Consider the following 19,926-nt stretch of genomic DNA (forward strand, 5'->3'; position numbering starts at 1 on the left):
TATAGACAGAATTATAAATTGTTAAGTACAGAGGGTTATAATATAGGCAGTTCTTATTCGCATATGTCTTTACAAAAAATATTCATGCTTTATATCGGAGATTTACCATTGCCTTTGTGCACAGTCCAGCAGAATAAACAGAATAAAGTCCAGTGTGCATGGTGCTCTGTTTGGCATCTCCTCTATTGTCAATGCAGTAAATGCAGTAGATATAGTCTTATACACTGTGGGTGTAGTGGGGTGAGGCATCATTGAACATGAACAACGAGTCCTATGTTGTCCAGTTCGTTTATCAGTCACTCACTCAGCAGTATCAGATTATCAGATACTTTATATATACCACCCATACCCTATTATAAAAAGTACAGAAGAATGATATGGTTATTTCACATACTGCACTGCAACCTAACTTGCTGAGGGCTTCTGTAGTAAATTCATAGTAGTGGAGGCTATCTTTGGCCCAATAATGCAAATTCTTTCCATTGGCCTTACAGCCTCATCACAAAACAGTATATTGGATAAAATGTACAACCGCTTTGCATCTTCTTGCAGAGTGAAGCAGATAGTATTTATTGAAGTACAAGAATCTTATTTCTTTCCACAAAATGTTAAATTTACAATAAAACAGGTACATAAAGATAAGGCACTTGCAATCAGCAGCAGCAGCACCAGCAGTGGCAAAAAGATTTAGTATTTGCAAGAATAAAAGTACCGTTTACCTTAAACAGCACTGGTAATCTGGTCACTATACATGAAATGATGTCCATTGTGTAAATTTTAGTAAAGCACGTTCACTAATGTTTACTCCGACGTACTTATTACGTGGTCACTCAGGCAGCAGAAGCTTACTAATGTTTACTCCGACATTTTTATTATGTGATCACTCAGGCAGCAGAAGCTTGGGAACTCGCACCTCTCAGATAGCCAGTTTCCAGGGTTGTCATCCAGAATGTGCTTCACAGACTGAATGAAAGATTGGGCCACTGGCATCGCAAAGTCACTAAGTGCGGGTCCATTGAATCCAACTAAGCGGTCTTAGCCAGATGGTAAAGACAGAGTCAGACTTTCTATTTTCCCGGGCTGCAGACTTCGTTTTCAGCTAACATTACAACAGACATGAAGTGAAGTGCCAATTCATTGCAATCTCATTTACTGCACACAGATAACAACAATTTGATGAAAAGCATATAATAAGACTGTTATTGTCCTGTAAGTTTCAATTACAAACACATTATTATTGCAGATATTGGCAGATAACTTGTGTATATCCACAACGGCACGTGATTTTATCCACAAAGTAACAAGTACTGCTGATATCTGCATTCACATAGACCACTAGTCACAGGGCTGTTTTGATCATTAACACACTGGATTTTCCTAGACTTCCCTGTGCTAATGTTTAAAAAAATTGAATGCTCTGAAGGCTGAGTTGCATTAAGTTACCTGCTTATTTTTTTCTTTACCTGAGTAGAATAATGTTACAAAAATAATTCTTGCCAGGGCCATTGAGGTAAACTCCACGGCATGTGTGAAATCATCTTCCAATATTAGAAGTTAGAATTGTCTTGTGATTCACAGTGTGAAAGCTACAACTTTAATTGATGAAATTTGTCTTCCTACATGGAACTTGTACCAAACACCAATATGCTCAATTGACTTTTTTTTTAAATTTTCAGTCATACTCGACACTTTTAAATTTCTACAGCCTTTCGAAATGAGATTGGTTGGGTTTGGTGGCAATATTTCACTGTAAGTAATATTAACCACCAAATATTCGCCCTGGAAAGTAACGTCTATTCCTGGCATGCTGCCCTCCCCTTCCCTCCCACACTTAAGTGATGAGTGGATGTGTACTTTCACTTTATTCAGTTGCATGATAAGCTTTTGTAATTCAACAATATCATGAAAAGGATAGTTGCTACCTATCCTATAGTGGAGATGTCAGGCTGCAGATAGACACAACAAAAAGACTGACAGAAAATGAGCTTTCGCCCAACAAGGCCTTCGTTGGAGATAGAACACGCCCCCCCCCCCCCACGCGCGCGCACACGCGCACACGCGCACACGCACACACACACACACACACACACACACACACACACACACACACACACACGGTAGTGTCAATCTTCTTAAAAATATTAGGAACTGTGTGTGCCTTTCTTTTGTGTCAAATTTTGATGATTAAAACAATTTTTCCTGTCACCATTCAGACAGGCTAGTTTTGGTATAAGCATCACTTCACTTTTACTGCTAGCCTCATAACAGATGTTTGTTGTGTGTGATGAAAAATATTTGCTACAAAACTAATGATTTTAGATTGAATTGTGATTGAATTCGTAGCAGGTTCCATGTATTTATTAGTGAATTTTTCTGCCGTAAGTATCAGTTTTTAAAATAGTTCAATTTACTTTTGTTTTCTTTTAGGGTATTGGCATCTTCAGTCAGAACAAGGCTCCATTTAATACTGCTCCTACAAGCACTGGCTTTTCATTTGGTCAAAATACAACTCAGTCAAATCTCTTTGCAAAACCTGCTGTGCAAACTTTCGGGGGGTTTGGCACATCAACATCCAATTTTGGTAATGCTGGCAGTACAGGACTTTTTAACAACACCAGCACTACGGGATCTACACCTCTATTTGGCCAGGGCAACACTTTCAAGCCCAGTACAACAGGATTTGGATTTCCAACATCTACAAGTAACACACTAGGTGAGTTTGGTGTGAATAATATGCATGCAGTAATTGCTTGGAAATGAAACTGCTGATGTTTATTAACTGACAGTATCACCGTCTATTATTTGTGAGTTGTAATCCAAACTGGACTTGTATGTTGCCTTATTAAAATGTGGAAACCTGCCAACTTTTATGGTTTATCTGTAAAATTTCTAGAAATTGCAGCATTTTATGGGTTTACAGATGGACGGTGTCATTTTACGACTTTTTGGACAAAAATTTTAAACATTTTCATTCGATTATCACCCCACTTCCGTACAGTCGATTGTTTGTGTGGGCCAAAGGCAAGTCTACTATAGTCAATAACTCGTTCTGTGATATGATTGGCACTTTTAACTGTCTGATATTTGTGTCGTCATTGGAATTGAATTTAAAGCTGGGTTGACAGTTCTTCCATATGAATCTTACGTGTCGACAGGTTCTGCATCACAAATTCTTTGTTCCGCTCTGTTCACTTGTGATTTAACCCATATTCTTTGACCACATGTGTACTAACTGCTTTTGTTCCACGTGTGTGTGTGTGTGTGTGTGTGTGTGTGTGTGTGTTTTACTATGTGCATATTCTTTGATCAGAAGGTTGACATTGTGTTCATTCAGTCGTTTAAGACTTTGTGTGCTTTGACATTTTTCAATGAAGTGTTTGATTGCCTTGCATATTTCTGTAACAATTTTATGAGACGTTCAGTGATCCAGGTTCCTTTCAGTGTTTAAATATGTATCGAGATATTTGTTCTTGGACATTGTCATACACTGTATTCCTATTGTAAGTTTCATGAATAAATCCAACAAGAAACAGTACTTCCAGACATTTAAAGAATCCTATTCTGTTGATTTTCCATGCATTCTAAAATCCAGAAAGGAAGAAACATTTGCCTTTTGCGGGGTATGTGAGTGCGATATTAATATTGCACATGGTGGAAGACACAATTTAAATGATGATGTTAAGTGCATAAGTTATGTTAAATCAAAGGAAGATAACAAGAAAATCACTGCTTTTGCCAAGTTTGGAGACATTGGCAGTTATGTAATTAGGGCCGAGTCTTCTGTTTACATCCATTTTGGTAGAATACAATGTGCCCGTAAGTGTTGGTGATCATGTTGGTGCTTTATTTAAGAAGATATTTCCCACATCAGAAGTTGCAAAGAAATATAGCTGTTGTCGCAGGAAAATGACATGCATTGTAAATAAAATGCAAAAAAATGCATGATATGAAGTTGTCAAGTGCCTTCAGAACGGACCATTTTCTTTGGCAACAGATGGAATTAATGATATGAGTGCCATGTTGTAACCTGTTGTTACATTCTATGACATTCTGCAGGAAAATGTAGTGAGCACTATGCTATCCATACCAGCATTAGATGGGGACTCAACAGGGCGAAACATAGGTAACTTGATGTTATCTCAGCTTAATTCTCATAACATACCAATTGAAAACTGTGTGTCTTTCTGCTCTGACAGTGCTCCTATTATGATAGGACACACAAATGAGATTTCAGCAGTTCTGAAGCAAGTTCAACCAGATATTGCCATCATAGGTTGCAGTTGCCATCTGATTAATCTAGCAGCTGAGGAAGGTGCTGGAAGATTAATACTTAAAGTGGATGAGATCCTATTGATATGTTTTATTTTTTAGAGAAGAGTGTGAAAAGAAAAGAACTCAGAAATTTCAGAACTTTCACAATAAAGGGGCAAAGAAAATTCTTAGGCATGTATGTATTAAGTCGTTATCTTTAGGCAGATGTTTGAATAGACTATTGGAGCAGTGGAATCCATTTCCTTCTTCCTTCAAGGAGGAAGTAATATTGTGTAACCAAAACATTTCCACAATCATTCAGAATACCTTGAGTTGAACAAAGTGGATCCAAAGAGTATCAGAAGGAGAGAATTCTTGATTTTGCTTCTACACATGCCCATAAAAGAATAGCATAGTCTTTCAAACGTAGCAAACCCATTGTAAGAAGTAAGACTTCTGCTACAACACGGGAGGAAAAATGGTTCGTGTTCCTGTCTTCAAACTTGAACAATGCCTTTTGCACTTTTCTTCATCTGACTATACCCGTGTTTGACAAATTAAATGTTACCTTACCTGTGTTTGTCAAATTGAATGTTGCCCTTCAGACTTCTTCCCCACAAGTTCACTGTTTATGAGAACTTCTAATGGATTTGCTAAAGCAGTTGTTCGCCAAGTTTTTTAAGTTCAAAATCGAGAAAAGCTTCTCATTGATTGAAGTTGAGCACAACATGATTCAAAATCAAAGAAGTGATGATGGATTAGTTGTTGGCATTCAGAGTTCGAACATAGTAAATGATCTCCAGGATACAGATAAATCCCTTTTCTTTTCTTCAGTGAGAAACTTTGTTTGTACTGCCTGTGACTAACACATCATCCTTGAGTGGAAACTTGTTGATGATGCAAAGCATGCTCAGGTTGCTAGGTTAGACAAAATGAAAGATGCACAGTTTCCTTCCATTCATTTTTTCTTGGAAAAGTGTTCTATCATGTTATGCAAGGAAGAGAATCAAATTATAGATGAGGTGGTGAATGAGCTTCAGAGCTCTTCAGGTAAATGATACTTTGGCTGCAAATGATTCCAGTTGGACACAAATATCAAGAATTCTTGGAACCGATCTCTAGAGCAATGCTGTCTATTCTCACCATACCCCCATACCAATGCAGAATGTAAACGTGTTTTCAGAAAAGAAAAAGGGAACAGAGTTCAGATCATCCATGTCCAATTAATCTCTGGAGTCTACTTCTATTTTGAAGACCAGGAGTTCTGGTCCCTGTCATGACAAACCATTTTCTCAAGACTTTTTATAGGAAGCTAAAAAGGCTACAACAATGACTTTGAAATCAAACTAGACAGTAATTTGCAGTGTGTATTATATTATTTCTTGCCCGTGTTAAATTAAACAAGTTTTATTGTGTAAAGCCTTTTTCAATTATTGTATATCTGCTTATTTTGTCAAGGAAGTCATGTTATGTACACTCAAAACCAATATTCACAACACCTGCTGCTATTTAACGTGGATTTCTTCTTGATTATTATGTTCTTCTACAAATCATTGGCCTATGATGCAAGGAGATGGAATTCCATTGAAGTATCCTGTTTAAAGGATTAATTATTGTATTTTGTAGCCCAGAAGTATTATTATTTTCATCAAGTCTGGGTATGTTGAAAATCATTAGATTTCTTGGCGTGCATGAGTTTGACTGATAGACCTTATCAAAAGTTGGCAGGTATGCATGTGATACTAGATACCTTGCCACAGTTTTACCACATCTGATAAGCTTACATATCTGATGACAGTTAAATCATTTAGATCCAAAGAACATCAAACTTCATCTGATATTGCATAAAATGCAGCCATAACATTTTATACCGACAATGTGTCACCATGTATACTATTGAAATTTGAAATTGCCAATTTCTGCTGAGATTTTAAGATTATGTTATAGTTTGAGGTTACAATATTTCTCAGATATATTATTATTTCATCCATATCCATACCGTCAAAGTGTATGGCAGAAGGTAACAAAACCAGATTACCGTATTTACCTGGCTGTAAGACAAGATCTTTTTCTGCAAATTCGCCATCAGAAAATATAGGATCGTCTTACATTCGCAGATTAGATTATTGCTGCCGAGGTCACTTTTATGTTGCGTAATAGGATTAATATAGTGGTCATCTTACACTTAAAGATGAAGCTTTGGCAATTGAATTGTTGTGTAGATTCAGTTTGAAGAATTTGGAGTGATTGGAGGAGGTTCGGTGAAATCAGCTTAGCCGAACAGTATGACAAACATGGGGAGAGGCATTGTGAGGGGCAGCAAATTTCATTGTGCTGCCAGCCATGGGAGTGTATAGCACATCATGAATGTCAGCCACATTTAAACTGCAGTTTTCTTGAATCTGTATCTACTCGAACTGAATTGACTTTAAAAATGGACAAATACTTGACAGTAGGGCACATTTCTACAGGATTATAATTATTTTCGCTTTGGATTATAATTATTCACGTATGGGGTCAATAGGACCACGTGAGGTACAATCTATCAATTTTGCTTTTGATGGTTGGCCTTCCTTTGTGTCCAAATTTGTTTCATGCTTTCGGAATGAAGTCCTTTTCTTTCATCAGACCATGGTGTTTCAGTCTGTTTGCTAATTTCCCTCTGACCAGCTTTGGAAGCAAATATCTTTTGCCTGAATAATTTCTCTATCTGTAACATATGCCTGAGTTATAGTGGATTTGTTAAGATTCTCCTTAATCGCAGTGATACATTTAATTGGCTCTGTTTTCACCTTACTTATGTTTTCATAGAATTCTGCTATTTCTTTTGTCAGCCTAGTGGGTGCCATTCCTTTAATGTGCCCGTAAAATTTAAGTATTCGTTTTCTCATGTCACCATGTATGTCCGTATATTCTTCTATTTCCTTATTACTTCTCGGCCTGTAAGTTTCTCAATCAGTAATTTTGGGGCCTAAAATTTTCCAAATCATCTTTCTATCTTTCTTTTCAATTTCTTCAGTATCCCTCTTTCTATTTAAAATTAAAGTTTTTGCTCCATAAAGACTTTCAGGTTTGATTACAGAGCTATAATGCCTAAGTTGACTGAATTTAGGAAGTGATTTTTTATTGTAAATACTGTGTGTTAATCTGGATGCAGTTGTAATTTTTTGACAGCAGTCTTTGTTTGCAGCCTTTTCCAGACCGTTTTCTTGTATGATTTCCCCCAAATATTTAAGCTGAGGAACCCTTTTTATTTTTCCATGTTTTGTGTTCAGAAACTTTGGTGCTTGTTTGTTGCATGTCATATATTCCGTTTCTTCGAATGATATTTGCAGTCCTACTTTGGCCGCAACTTCTTTAAGAATTTCAGTTTGTTTTTTGAGCTGTGGTAATATCCCTAGTTAAAATTGCCATATCATCTGCAAAGGCGAGAAAATTTTTTCCAATATTACCGCTGCTTGATTGATTGATCTGTATTTTGACTTGACTCTCGCCATTCTTAATCACCTTTTCCAAAACACAGTTAAACATTAATGGGAAGAGTCCGTCTCCCTGTCATAACGCCAATCATTATATCGAATGGTTCAGAAATTCCTTCTTAGAATTAACTTTAGAACCAGTGTCAGTTAATGTTTCCTTAATCAGTGTTAGAATTATATTATCTAGCCCTTGCTTCTTTAAAATTTGGAAAAGAGATTCATGTTCGTCTGAGTTGTAGGCCTTTTTAAAATCCGCAGATGTCCACACAACATGTTGTTGTTGTGGTCTTCAGTCCTGAGACTGGTTTGATGCAGCTCTCCATGGTACTCTATTCTGTGCAAGCTTCTTCATCACCCAGTACCTACTGCAACCTACATCCTTCTGAATCTGCTTAGTGTATTCATCTCTTGGTCTCCCTCTACGATTTTTACCCTCCATGCTGCCCTCCAATGCTAAATTTGTGAGCCCTTGATGCCTCAAAACATGTCCTACCAACCGATCCCTTCTTCTAGTCAAACTGTGCCACAAACTTCTCTTCTCCCCAATCCTATTCAATACCTCCTCATTAGTTACGTGATCTACCCACCTTATCTTCAGCATTCATCTGTAGCACCACATTTCGAAAGCTTCTATTCTCTTCTTGTCCAAACTAGTTATCGTCCATGTTTCACTTCCATACATGGCTACACTCCATACAAATACTTTCAGAAACGACTTCCTGACACTTAAATCTATGTTTGATGTTAACAAATTTCTCTTCTTCAGGAACGATTTCCTTGCCATTGCCAGTCTACATTTTATATCCTCTCTACTTCGACCATCATCAGTTATTTTACTACCTAAATAGCAAAACTCCTTTACTACTTTAAGTGTCTCATTTCCTAATCTAATTCCCTCAGCATCACCCGATTTAATTTGACTACATTCCATTATCCTCGTTTTGCTTTTGTTGATGTTCATCTTATATCCTCCTTTCAAGACACTGTCCATTCCGTTCAACTGCTCTTCCAAGTCCTTTGCTGTCTCTGACAGAATTACAATGTCATCGGCGAACCTCAAAGTTTTTATTTCTTCTCCATGGATTTTAATACCTACTCCAAATTTTTCTTTTGTTTCCTTTACTGCTTGCTCAATATACAGGTTGAATAACATCGGGGAGAGGCTACAACCCTGTCTCACTCCTTTCCCAACCACTGCTTCCCTTTCATGCCCCTCGACTCTTATAACTGCCATCTGATTTCTGTACAAATTGTAAATAGCCTTTCGCTCCCTGTATTTTATACCTGCCACCTTCAGAATTTGAAAGAGAGTATTCCAGTTAACATTGTCAAAAGCTTTCCCTAAGTCTACAAATGCTAGAAACGTAGGTTTGCCTTTTCTTAATCTTTCTTCTAAGATAAGTCGTAAGGTTAGTATTGCCTCACGTGTTCCAACATTTCTACGGAATCCAAACTGATCTTCCTCGAGGTCCGTTTCTACCAGTTTCTCCATTCATCTGTAAAGAATCCGCGTTAGTATTTTGCAGCTGTGACTTATTAAACTGATAGTTCGGTAATTTTCACATCTGTCAACACCTGCTTTCTTTGGGATTGGAATTATTATATTCTTCTTGAAGTCTGAGGGTATTTCACCTGTCTCATACATCTTGCTCACCAGATGGTAGAGTTTTGTCATGACTGGCTCTCCCAAGGCCGTCAGTAGTTCTAATGGAATGTTGTCTACACCTGGGGCCTTGTTTCGACTCAGGTCTTTCAGTGCTCTGTCAAACTCTTCACGCAGTATCTTATCTCCCATTTCGTCTTCATCTACATCCTCTTCCATTTCAATAATATTGTCCTCAAGTACATCGCCCTTGTATAAACCCTCTATATACTCCTTCCACCTTTCTGCCTTCCCTTCTTTGCTTAGAACTGGGTTGCCATCTGAGCTCTTGATATTCATACAAGTGGTTCTCTTCTCTCCAAAGGTCTCTTTAATTTTCCTGTAGGCAGTATCTATCTTACCCCTAGTGAGACAAGCCTCTACATCCTTACATTTGTCCTCTAGCCATCCCTGCTTAGCCATTTTGCACTTCCTGTCGATCTCATTTTAGAGACGTTTGTATTTCTTTTTGCCTGCTACATTTACTGCATTTTTATATTTTCTCCTTTCATCAATTAAATTCAATATTTCTTCTGTTACCCAAGGATTTCTACTAGCCCTCGTCTTTTTACCTACTTGATCCTCTGCTGCCTTCGCTACTTCACCCCTCAAAGCTACCCATTCTTCTTCTACTGTATTTCTTTCCCCCATTCCTGTCAATTGTTCCCTTATGCTCTCCCTGAAACTCTGTACAACCTCTGGTTCTTTCAGTTTATCCAGGTCCCATCTCCTTAGATTCCCACCTTTTTGCAGTTTCTTCAGTTTCAATCTGCAGTTCATAACCAATAGATTGTGGTCAGAATCCACATCTGCCCCTGGAAATGTCTTACAATTTAAAAGCTGGTTCCTAAATCTCTGTCTTACCATTATATAATCTATCTGATACCTACTAGTATCTCCAGGATTCTTCCAGGTATACAACCTTCTTTTATGACTCTTGAACCAAGTGTTAGCTATGATTAAGTTATGCTCTGTGCAAAATTCTACAAGGCGGCTTCCTCTTTCATTTCTTCCCCCCAATCCATATTCACCTACTATGTTTCCTTCTCTCCCTTTTCCTACTGACGAATTCCAGTCACCCATGACTATTAAATTTTCGTCTCCCTTCACTACCTGAATAATTTCTTTTATCTCGTCATACATTTCATCTATTTCTTCATCATCTGCAGAGCTAGTTGGCATATAAACTTGTACTACTGTAGTAGGCATGGGCTTTGTGTCTATCTTGGCCACAATAATGCGTTCACTATGCTGTTTGTAGTAGCTAACCCGCACTCCTATTTTTTTTATTCATTATTAAACCCACTCCTGCATTACCCCTATTTGATTTTGTATTTATAACCCTGTAATCACCTGACCAAAAGTCTTGTTCCTCCTGCCACCGAACTTCACTAATTCCCACTATATCTAACTTTAACCTATCCATTTCCCTTTTTAAATTTTCTAACCTACCTGCCCGATTAAGGGATCTGACATTCCACGCTCCGATCCGTAGAACACCAGTTTTCTTTCTCCTGATAACGACGTCCTCTTGAGTAGTCCCCGCCCGGAGATCCGAATGGGGGACTATTTTACCTCCGAAATATTTTACCCAAGAGGACGCCATCATCATTTAATCATACAGTAAAGCTGCATGTCCTCGGGAAAAATTACGGCTGTAGTTTCCCCTTGCTTTCAGCCGTTCGCAGTACCAGCACAGCAAGGCCGTTTTGGTTATTGTTACAAGGCCAGATCAGTCAATCATCCAGACTGTTGCCCCTGCAACTACTGAAAAGGCTGCTGCCCCTCTTCAGGAACCACATGTTTGTCTGGCCTCTCAACAGATACCCCTCCGTTGTGGTTGCACCTACGGTACGGCCATCTGTATCCTTGAGGCACGCAAGCCTCCCCACCAGTGGCAAGGTCCATGGTTCATGGGGGGGCATACAACATTGTTACCAGAAATATTTTGGTGTGTAAGGATTAGTTTTACATTAAGGATTTGTTCTGGACAGGATCGTTTTGGTCCAAGTCTGCTTGGTATTTTCCAATTTTAGGTTCTAACTGTTCTTGGGGTCGATCAAGTAAACACTACGAGAGAATTTTGTATGTGACCGGGAGAAGAGAGATTCCTTGGTAATTAACATCAGTTCTATCCCCTTTTTTATGCAACGGATGAATTAAGGCAGTTTTCCAGTCCTCGTGTATTTTCTCAGTTTACCATGTATGTCCTCTTGGTTGAGTGATCTCTTTGATAGCATTTGGACCAGCTGATTTTAGTAATTCTGCAGTTATACCATCTTCTCCGAATGCTCTACTGTTTTTAAGTGTCTTAACTTGTTTAATTAATTCAATTTTGTCAGGTTCTTTAGAGTTAGGGTTGGTGTTACCAGTTTGCTGTGGTTGGAATTTATTTGCTGGTTCTGGGCAGTTCAGTAGTTTTTCAAAATAAATAGCAAATACCTTACAATTTTCCTGGTTGTTAAGATCCAAACAGCCATTTTGATTTTGGAAGCAGAGACTTTGAGGTTGATAACCAGTTAGTTTTGTTTTGAATGCTTTATAAAAGTTTATTGTATTGTTCTTTTGGAAGTCTTTTTCGGTTTCTAAAAGTTGGGCGTTTTCAGTTTCTTTTAGTCTCTCGGATTAATTTAGATGTTTCTTTTCTTACTGTTATGTATTCTTACTGTTGTACGTATTTTCAGTTTTGTTGCTATTCCAATTATTGAATGCCTCACGTCTAGACTTAACTGCTGTTTCACAATCCCCTTTCCACCTAGGGTGTTTTTGTTTCTCTTGAAGCGGAATTAAATTTTATGCTGTTGTAATGAACTTTTCATTTAGGCTTTGCCAATTGTTGGATTGTTTCTTATCAGGTTCACTTGTTAGAGTTGGGGTTATTTCAGCAGTGTCAAATTTTGGTATAACATTTTTTATTTTGAAGAGTTTTTGATGTTGAAGTTTTACTTTTATTCACATTAAATAATGGTCAGAATCTTTATTAGCCATGTTCCTAACTTTGGCATTTAAAATTTCTTTGTAGTTAGGGTATGAAATTGCTACATGATCGATTTCAAATTGCCAGCCGCGGAGGCCGTGCGGTTCTAGGCGCTGCAGTCCGGAACCGCGGGACTGCTACGGTCGCAGGTTCGAATCCTGCCTCGGGCATGGATGTTTGTGATGTCCTTAGGTTAGTTAGGTTTAAGTAGTTCTAAGTTCTAGGGGACTGATGACCTAAGATGTTAAGTCCCATAGTGCTCAGAGCCATTTGAACCATTTTTCAATTTGAAATTCCCAATAAATGTATTGGGTGCCCGCCAAGTTTTTTGTTTTGAAGGATTCTTTTTAAAATGTATTGGCATGATTTTAAGATTAAAATTTTTGCATGTTTCAGCAAGTTTTTGGACATTTTAGTTTGTTGATTTATGTGCAGGAAATCCACCCACCATTTTCTTATACTTTTTCTCTTTACCTAATTGAGCATTAAAATAACCCATTAAAATTTTAACATTGTTTGAGGGAATTTTCAAGGTGATGCTTTCTAACGTTTCCCACGCTTCATTAACTATTTCAGTTTTTTTATGTTTATCCTTTTTGATTGATTAAAGTGTATACCTTATTTGCACATTTAAGAGAAGTTGTCATTAGTCTGTTATTAATGGGTTTTACCTCAGTTACTGAATTTAAAATATTTTTAGACTGCAAAAGCAGCTCCCAGATGTGGTGTATTATTAAGTATCCTTTTATCAGTTTTATTTTTAACAAGATGATAATTGCAGTGATTGATGGTGTTATTGTCCGTCATTCATGTTTCTTGAAGTGCCAAAATTTGAATCTTCTGTTCTTTTAATGTATCTCCCAATTTATGAAGTTTACTTGGTTGCAAAAATGTTTGATGTTAAGTGTTGCAAAAAATGAATTTGTTTTGGTTTTAAGTTGACCAGAGGACTCAAGACTTCCTTTGTTGAATCACACTGCATTTTAACCTGGCTGCCCCAGAATCTGAAAGACCAGTTCCACCAGTAATATTGGTGGTAGATTGGCTACCTTATATTATTATAATATTGCGATTATCAAAATGGTCCATGATGATTGCTCCTGGAATCAGATGGGGTTGAGTAGGCTCATTTAGTGAACTCGAGTGTTAAGACTGGAAGGGTTAGTTTCAGAATATAAACTTCAGCCGCACCAGTGATGAACACACACTGACCACTTCGCCGCTTGCTACAAGAGAGAGGCAAAGTGGATTTGGTTTTATTTTTCCTTGGTCTGGGACCGCTTATTCTGTATTCGCCACCTGTGACCCATCCAATACCCTTGGCTAGGTCATCTTCTTAGACATTTAGTTACAATGTCTTGAAGCCTGGAGGAGAAGAATTAATACTAACAAGATACATTCTCATGAAACACTTGAAACACAGCACAACAAAGGAAATTGGAGCTTCAACTATGATGCTAAAGCTGCTACTGCTCCTACAGCATTGTTGATTTTCAAGATTGGCTTCAGTGTCAACCTGAAGTGGTAAGATTTCTGCCAGTTCATATGTAGAGAACTTCGAGGACAATGTCTTTTCATTCAGTTAGTGACCCTCCCACAACATTTGGTACTTGTAGTCAACATTGTTAAGTGTACCTAATTATTGGAAAAGGCATGAGTTCAGACGAACATAAACTGCAGTATTTTGAAAAGTGTTCAACAAAATCGTAGGACAACACGTGGATATGTTGCCCTAATAACAATTTGGTGCAACATGAGTAATTCCAAACATTAATTTTGATCAGGTAGTTGAATTTGTTACTCATTAAGAAACTGCAATTTTAGTGAAGTTTAGTCATATAAGTAAATGTCACCATACCTAAAATGGGCAATAGTTTTTTATACTAATTTGGTCAGTTTGAATTTTAACTTGTGTAACAGTTAATGATATGTGTATGGATGATAATGGTCATTACTTATGTGGGAGCTCAGTTGAATATGCAAGCTGTCACAAAACTTGATTGCTAAATTACCATTATATTTAACATATTACGAATATTTAAATTGAAAAGAGATTAATTTATTATTTCACACAATATGGTGATAATTACATAGCTTGACCTCGTGGAAATATTCAGTGTTCCTGAGTTTAATAACCACTTTTTTCCAAATAGCCACAATTCATCACCAAAAACATAATATTTAAGTATAAAAGACATCAGAAGTAACTACAATATACTAAGGCAACACGGAAATACAATAGCTTAGAAAGTAATACATGAAATTACTGAACATACAGAACGAGTAATATATTTAACTGAAATGATAAATCACTATAGTTTGCCAGATTCAGTAATTTCAAAAGTTAATAAACCTTATTTTCAGAAGTTAATGAAGATCAGTGTTGTAAAAAAGTGCATAAGGACTTCGATGAAGCAGCCGGAATGGCTTGTGCTGACTCCTTACATTCGCCTCCACTGGTGTCAGTAGACGACAGACTGCACTCACCAAAAACCAGTGATCAGTGAAGTGCCTGCCGGACAAGGTACCACTGTATTCTCCTAGCACTCTGCTGATTACTTCTGCCAGAGGTAGAGCTTAGATTGCCACACTTTATGGCCACCACACACACCAAACCATCGATCGAGCAGTCTCTTCTTCTGCTCCAACATCTTCTTCCATCTCCCAGCTGCGCTCTTGGCAGCTCGTCTTGCACTACACCACGTGGCTCGTGTCTTCATGTGCTGCACTTTGCTAGAGTAGCCTACGTGTGGACAGCAGGATTTTGTCCTGCGTCCAGTGTAAGTGTCTTGTCATGGTACAGTTAGCGAGAGGAGTGCTATCGTGTCTTCTGCGCTGACTTGCCGAGCTATGTTCCCTCGAGGGGCTTCCCTTGACTGCAGCTGTACCAAGCCTGATATTGGATGCCTGGTACATCCCCCCAGTATCAGCACCCAGAGTACTGTGTGCAATGTGTTGTGAATAGTGTGGTGAAGTGCAGCGTACCCAAGGAGTACCAGGCGGGTTTATTACTGTTCCATCCCCAGCCATTTTGGCAGCTCTTTCGCACCAAGCACACCACAGAAGTTAGTCTCCCTGCCCTGCCCGACGCTGCTGAACAAAATATTATGAACCATTGATTGTCCACCCCATTCAAAGACTCCACCATGAGCAAGGACCCCCTTGATTAAGAGGTAATAACTCATTAAACTTTATTGTAATTGCTAGCTTTTAGGAATAATATCTCCAAACCAGCTCATATGCCTCTACCAGCATGCCCCATTATTTATTGTTGTCTTTATTAATTAGCATGTCTCTATTGACATGTATGACCATTAGGAGCATAGAAGGGAACGTAAATCATTCCTCCACTGGTGACCACCTCTTAACCAAAGTGCCGAGTCTCATAACCAAAACATACTGGTTTTTCTTTTTTATTATTCTAATTAGCCCACCGCCATGTGATCACAAAATCAGTTCCTGTTAGCTGGGCTCGACGCATCCTGCTTGCGCCTCCACTAGCCCCGTGCCTCCTCAATTCCCATCCCACATTGCTCCATGTGTGCCCTCCCTCCACATGCACCACTGCTCTGTCCTCACATGCGTTCCACCTTGTGCACCCATACCCCCAACCCATGCCATCTCTCCATGCGCAGCACTGCTCACCTCCACACATGCTCTCCCTTTGTGTTCACCACCATGTACCTTCGCGCCCCACCTGCAGCTGACAGCCATGTGCCCCGACAAGTCATAGTTTTACCATGTGGCATGCTGAGTCCTCCTATCCACAGCAACACACAGCAGAGATTATATTGTAGGCCTGACTATCAGCACTACAGAACTGCTTGACCCGGCTGACCACTGAAATACAATGCTCAGCAAGCAGGCCCCTAACTTATACCAGATTCTGTTGTGCTTGAGCTCTGAGATTGCAGCACTTACCACCAGCTTCACCCGCTTGCACGTCACACATCTGCCGCCAGGTGCTGACCACCCTCACCCATATGAAAACAGTCACCCCTGCTGGCACATTTCTAACTGCCCCCCCCCCCCCCCCACACCCCCGCACCCTCGATGACAACTGTGAAATAGGCACGGCTTGTTGGTACCACCAGAGGTTTGGTAAGAATACCACCAACTGCAGAACTCTTGTGTTCCTGGTACCAAAAGCCTGACAGTCATTACCAGTAGGTGTGTTCAGTTTCTGTACCACTTCACAGTGCCAACTCATATGGGATTTGAATGATACTAGTTCCCCTGTCCACTACCTCATTGACATCAGCTTTGATTTATCCATATTTCCCCCTCCCCCTCTCTCCTCATCACCGCTGCCAACAACTCGGCCATCCCTACTTATGGGGTGCAATACCTGCTTGCTTGATTTAGGCTTTCAGTGCAAACTTCTGTGGACCTTCGTGGTTACAGAAATTATTGACCCTATTCTGGATGCCAACTTCCTTGTTTATTACTGTCTACTGGCTGACGTAGTGAAGTATCGTTTAGTTGATGGCACCTCCAGTAGGTCATTTGCTGCAGCACACATCCTGCCGTGTGTTTTTCTGTGAAACAGCTGGTCTTTTCAGGCCCAAATGCTCAGCTCCTTGCAGGACTCCCGCTCATCATCCAGCCATCTTGCACTCCCTGGAATTTTCAGTATGGCACTCTGCATTACATCGCAGCTACCCCTATGCCCCTGGTTTTCTGCTGTGCCAGCCCCCTCACAAGCACAAAATCACAAAGGAGTTCGAAGAGCTGGTCATTGCCGACATATTTGCCCTTCCAAAACCCCTGGGCTCCAGCTCTTCACCTCACCCCCAAGAAGGATGGTTCTCGGCACCCGTGCAGCGATTACTGTAAACTCAATGCCTGCACCATCCCTGATCAGTGTCCTGTCCCACTAACCTGCTCTTCAGTAAGATTGATTATGCCAAAGCCTGCACACAAATCCCAGTCACCCTATAGGACATTGAGCAAAACAGCCATCCTGCAACAATGCGTGCATGTCTGGCAACTGCTCACCTTCTTTTCATCCAAGCTATCAGATGCACGACACCACTGGGGCGCAGATGATTGCGAGCTGCTTGTGTGCCATGGAGTTGTCCTTTCTTCCTGACCTTTACAGATGACTGCACCCTTGCCTCTGGTTTTTGCAGGAAAGATAGACCAGATCTCATCCCGACAGCTTAAGCTACAGGAATAGATTACACAATTGACTACTGCCATCCGGCGTGTTGCTGGCATCGATAACATTGTGGCAGATTGTGTTGGCTGCTGCTAAAGAGGGTGATCCGGATATAGTCCACATCCTTCAGAATGCTAACTTTGGTCTCAATCTCCAGCTAAGATCTCTACCCTGCTCTGACCGTAAGGTCTGATGTGATGTCCTTCACAACCTGATGGTTCCAATGATCGCCCCCACCCCGTTCTCCCTCCTGTCTTCCGAAAACCGGCATTTAACTGCATCTGCGGCTATGCACACCTAAGCATCCATGCTAACGCCACCCTAATGAAACAGCACTTTGTTTGGCCAGGCATTCAATGTGATTGCAGAAACTGGGTCCAGTCCTGTGTTTGGTGGCAGTGCTCCAAGGTTGGACAGCACAATCACTCTCTTGCCCCTTCGGCCACCTTCACTCCAACCCCCACAACTCTGGCTCAGGCATGAACACTTTGACATTTTTGGTTCACTACCCTCCTCCAATGGATGTCAATACCTGCTGACAATTACCGACAGATTTATGCACTGGCCAGAGGCCACTCGTATCATCTACATTATACCCTGCAAGCCACCTTATGGAGTGTGGCAGAGGATACCTTGGACCAATAACTGAGCTTTGCAACCCTTTTCTACTAGCGAATAGTGCAAGGAAAAATGATTGTTGGTAAGCCTCTGTATTGGCTCCAACTTCTTGAATTTTCTCGTTTTGGTCATTAAGCGAGATGTATGTGGGGGGGAAATAATATGTTGTCTGATGCCTCCTGGAAAGTGTTCTCTTGAAATTTCAAAAGTAAATGTCTCCATATTGCACAGTGCCTCTCTTGTAATGTGTGCCAATTGGGCATTTCTATAACACTCTCCCACCAGCTAAACAATCCCGTTACGAAACACGCCACTCTTTGTTGGATCTTTCCTATCTCTTTTATCAGTCTTACCTCTTAGGGATCCCAGATAGATAAAAGTACTCAAGAATCGGTCAGGCAAGCGCCTTATAAGCCACTTCCTTCATGGATTAGTTACTGTTCCTGAAGATTCTTCCTATGAATCTGAGTCTGGCATCTGCTTTCCCTGCTATTACTTTTATGCAGTCATTCCACTTCAGTTACTCGTAGATATTTTACGTTACATACTGTTTCCAACAGTTTGTTATCAATAGTGTAGCTATACAATAGTGGATTTCTTTTCCCATATATGCACAGTATGTTAAATTTATTTACGTTCAGGATCAACTGCCAGAGCCTGCACCATTCATTGATTCTCTGGAGGTCATTCTGCAAATCGTTATTATCTTCTGGCAACCACATCATCTGCGAACAGCCTTAAAGAACAACCAACTCTATTAAATTGTTTATATATATTGTGGGCACTAATATTCCTATTGCACTTCCTTGGGGTACTCCATGAATCACTTTTACATCTGTCGACTGATCGACCTCCTGTACGTTGTCATCGTGACCCGGGTGCGATAACCTTCTACCCTCTCCTTGCACATGTGCAGTAATTTTCGGACAAGACATCCAGAACAGTGTCACACAAATCCCTGTCTCTGGCATCAGTTTTGATAGCATGATACTTCTGATATATACCTGGCAAGTTGAAGTCCTCCTCTATTACAACATCGTGATCAGGAAAACTATTAACAGTATTCTGCAAATTCCGTCTGAAGCCCATTACCACAAGAGCTCCTGACCCAGGCAGTCTATAAATGCATCAGATTACTATTTTTGACCTATCTTTGATACTTTGACTTCACCCAGATTAATTCACAATTGGAATCCGTGATAACGTCACTAGATTTTATCGAATTCTTTCTCCAATAAGCACGCCACTACTATTGGTGACTAACCCATCATTATAATAAGTATTCCAATCTGAACTTAGGATTTTTCATTAACATCTGGTTTCAACCCTTACAGCCATTACAGCCATTACTGCATTACAAACTTCTGTAAGCGATGCTAATTCTGGGACCTTTTCTCGGATGCTCCTGCAATTTACTAAAATCATGTTAGCCTTTTCTATTTCTGATCTGTGATAATGAACATTCTCTGAGGACATTGTGTCTTATTTATGAAGCAAATCGTCTTTGATCCCAAGGTAGGGTTTCAAATGCCTGACACTTCAATCGAAACTGTGGCGGCAGCCTTCAGACGGACCTGGGTGTCCTGCTTTGGATGCCCCTGTGACATCGCCACAGATCATGGGTGCCAGTTTCCCTCGGCTCTCTTCCGATCTGTGACAGCCAGCCGTGGCTCCAGCTTCCACTATGCCACCAGCTACCTTCCTGCAGCTAATGGCATGGTGGAGCAATTCCACTCCACATTTCAAGCTGCCATTACATGCCATTCTTCCAAATGGTCTGCTGCCCTACCCCCAGTAC

General features: G+C 39.9%; 1 protein-coding gene across 3 annotated transcripts in view; it reads left to right on the top strand.

Annotated features, from left to right (window-relative positions):
* LOC124605477 (nuclear pore complex protein Nup98-Nup96) overlaps window positions 1–19,926 on the top strand; it is a 135,603-nt gene that overhangs the window by 42,862 nt on the left and 72,815 nt on the right. For all 3 annotated transcript variants that reach the window (XM_047137194.1, XM_047137196.1, XM_047137195.1), the window contains one exon: window positions 2,428–2,713. In XM_047137194.1, the coding sequence (XP_046993150.1) occupies window positions 2,428–2,713 (286 nt within the window). The remainder of the gene's footprint in view (window positions 1–2,427; window positions 2,714–19,926) is intronic.

Source organism: Schistocerca americana, chromosome 3, assembly GCF_021461395.2.
Source record: "Schistocerca americana isolate TAMUIC-IGC-003095 chromosome 3, iqSchAmer2.1, whole genome shotgun sequence".
Lineage (NCBI taxonomy): Eukaryota > Metazoa > Arthropoda > Insecta > Orthoptera > Acrididae > Schistocerca > Schistocerca americana.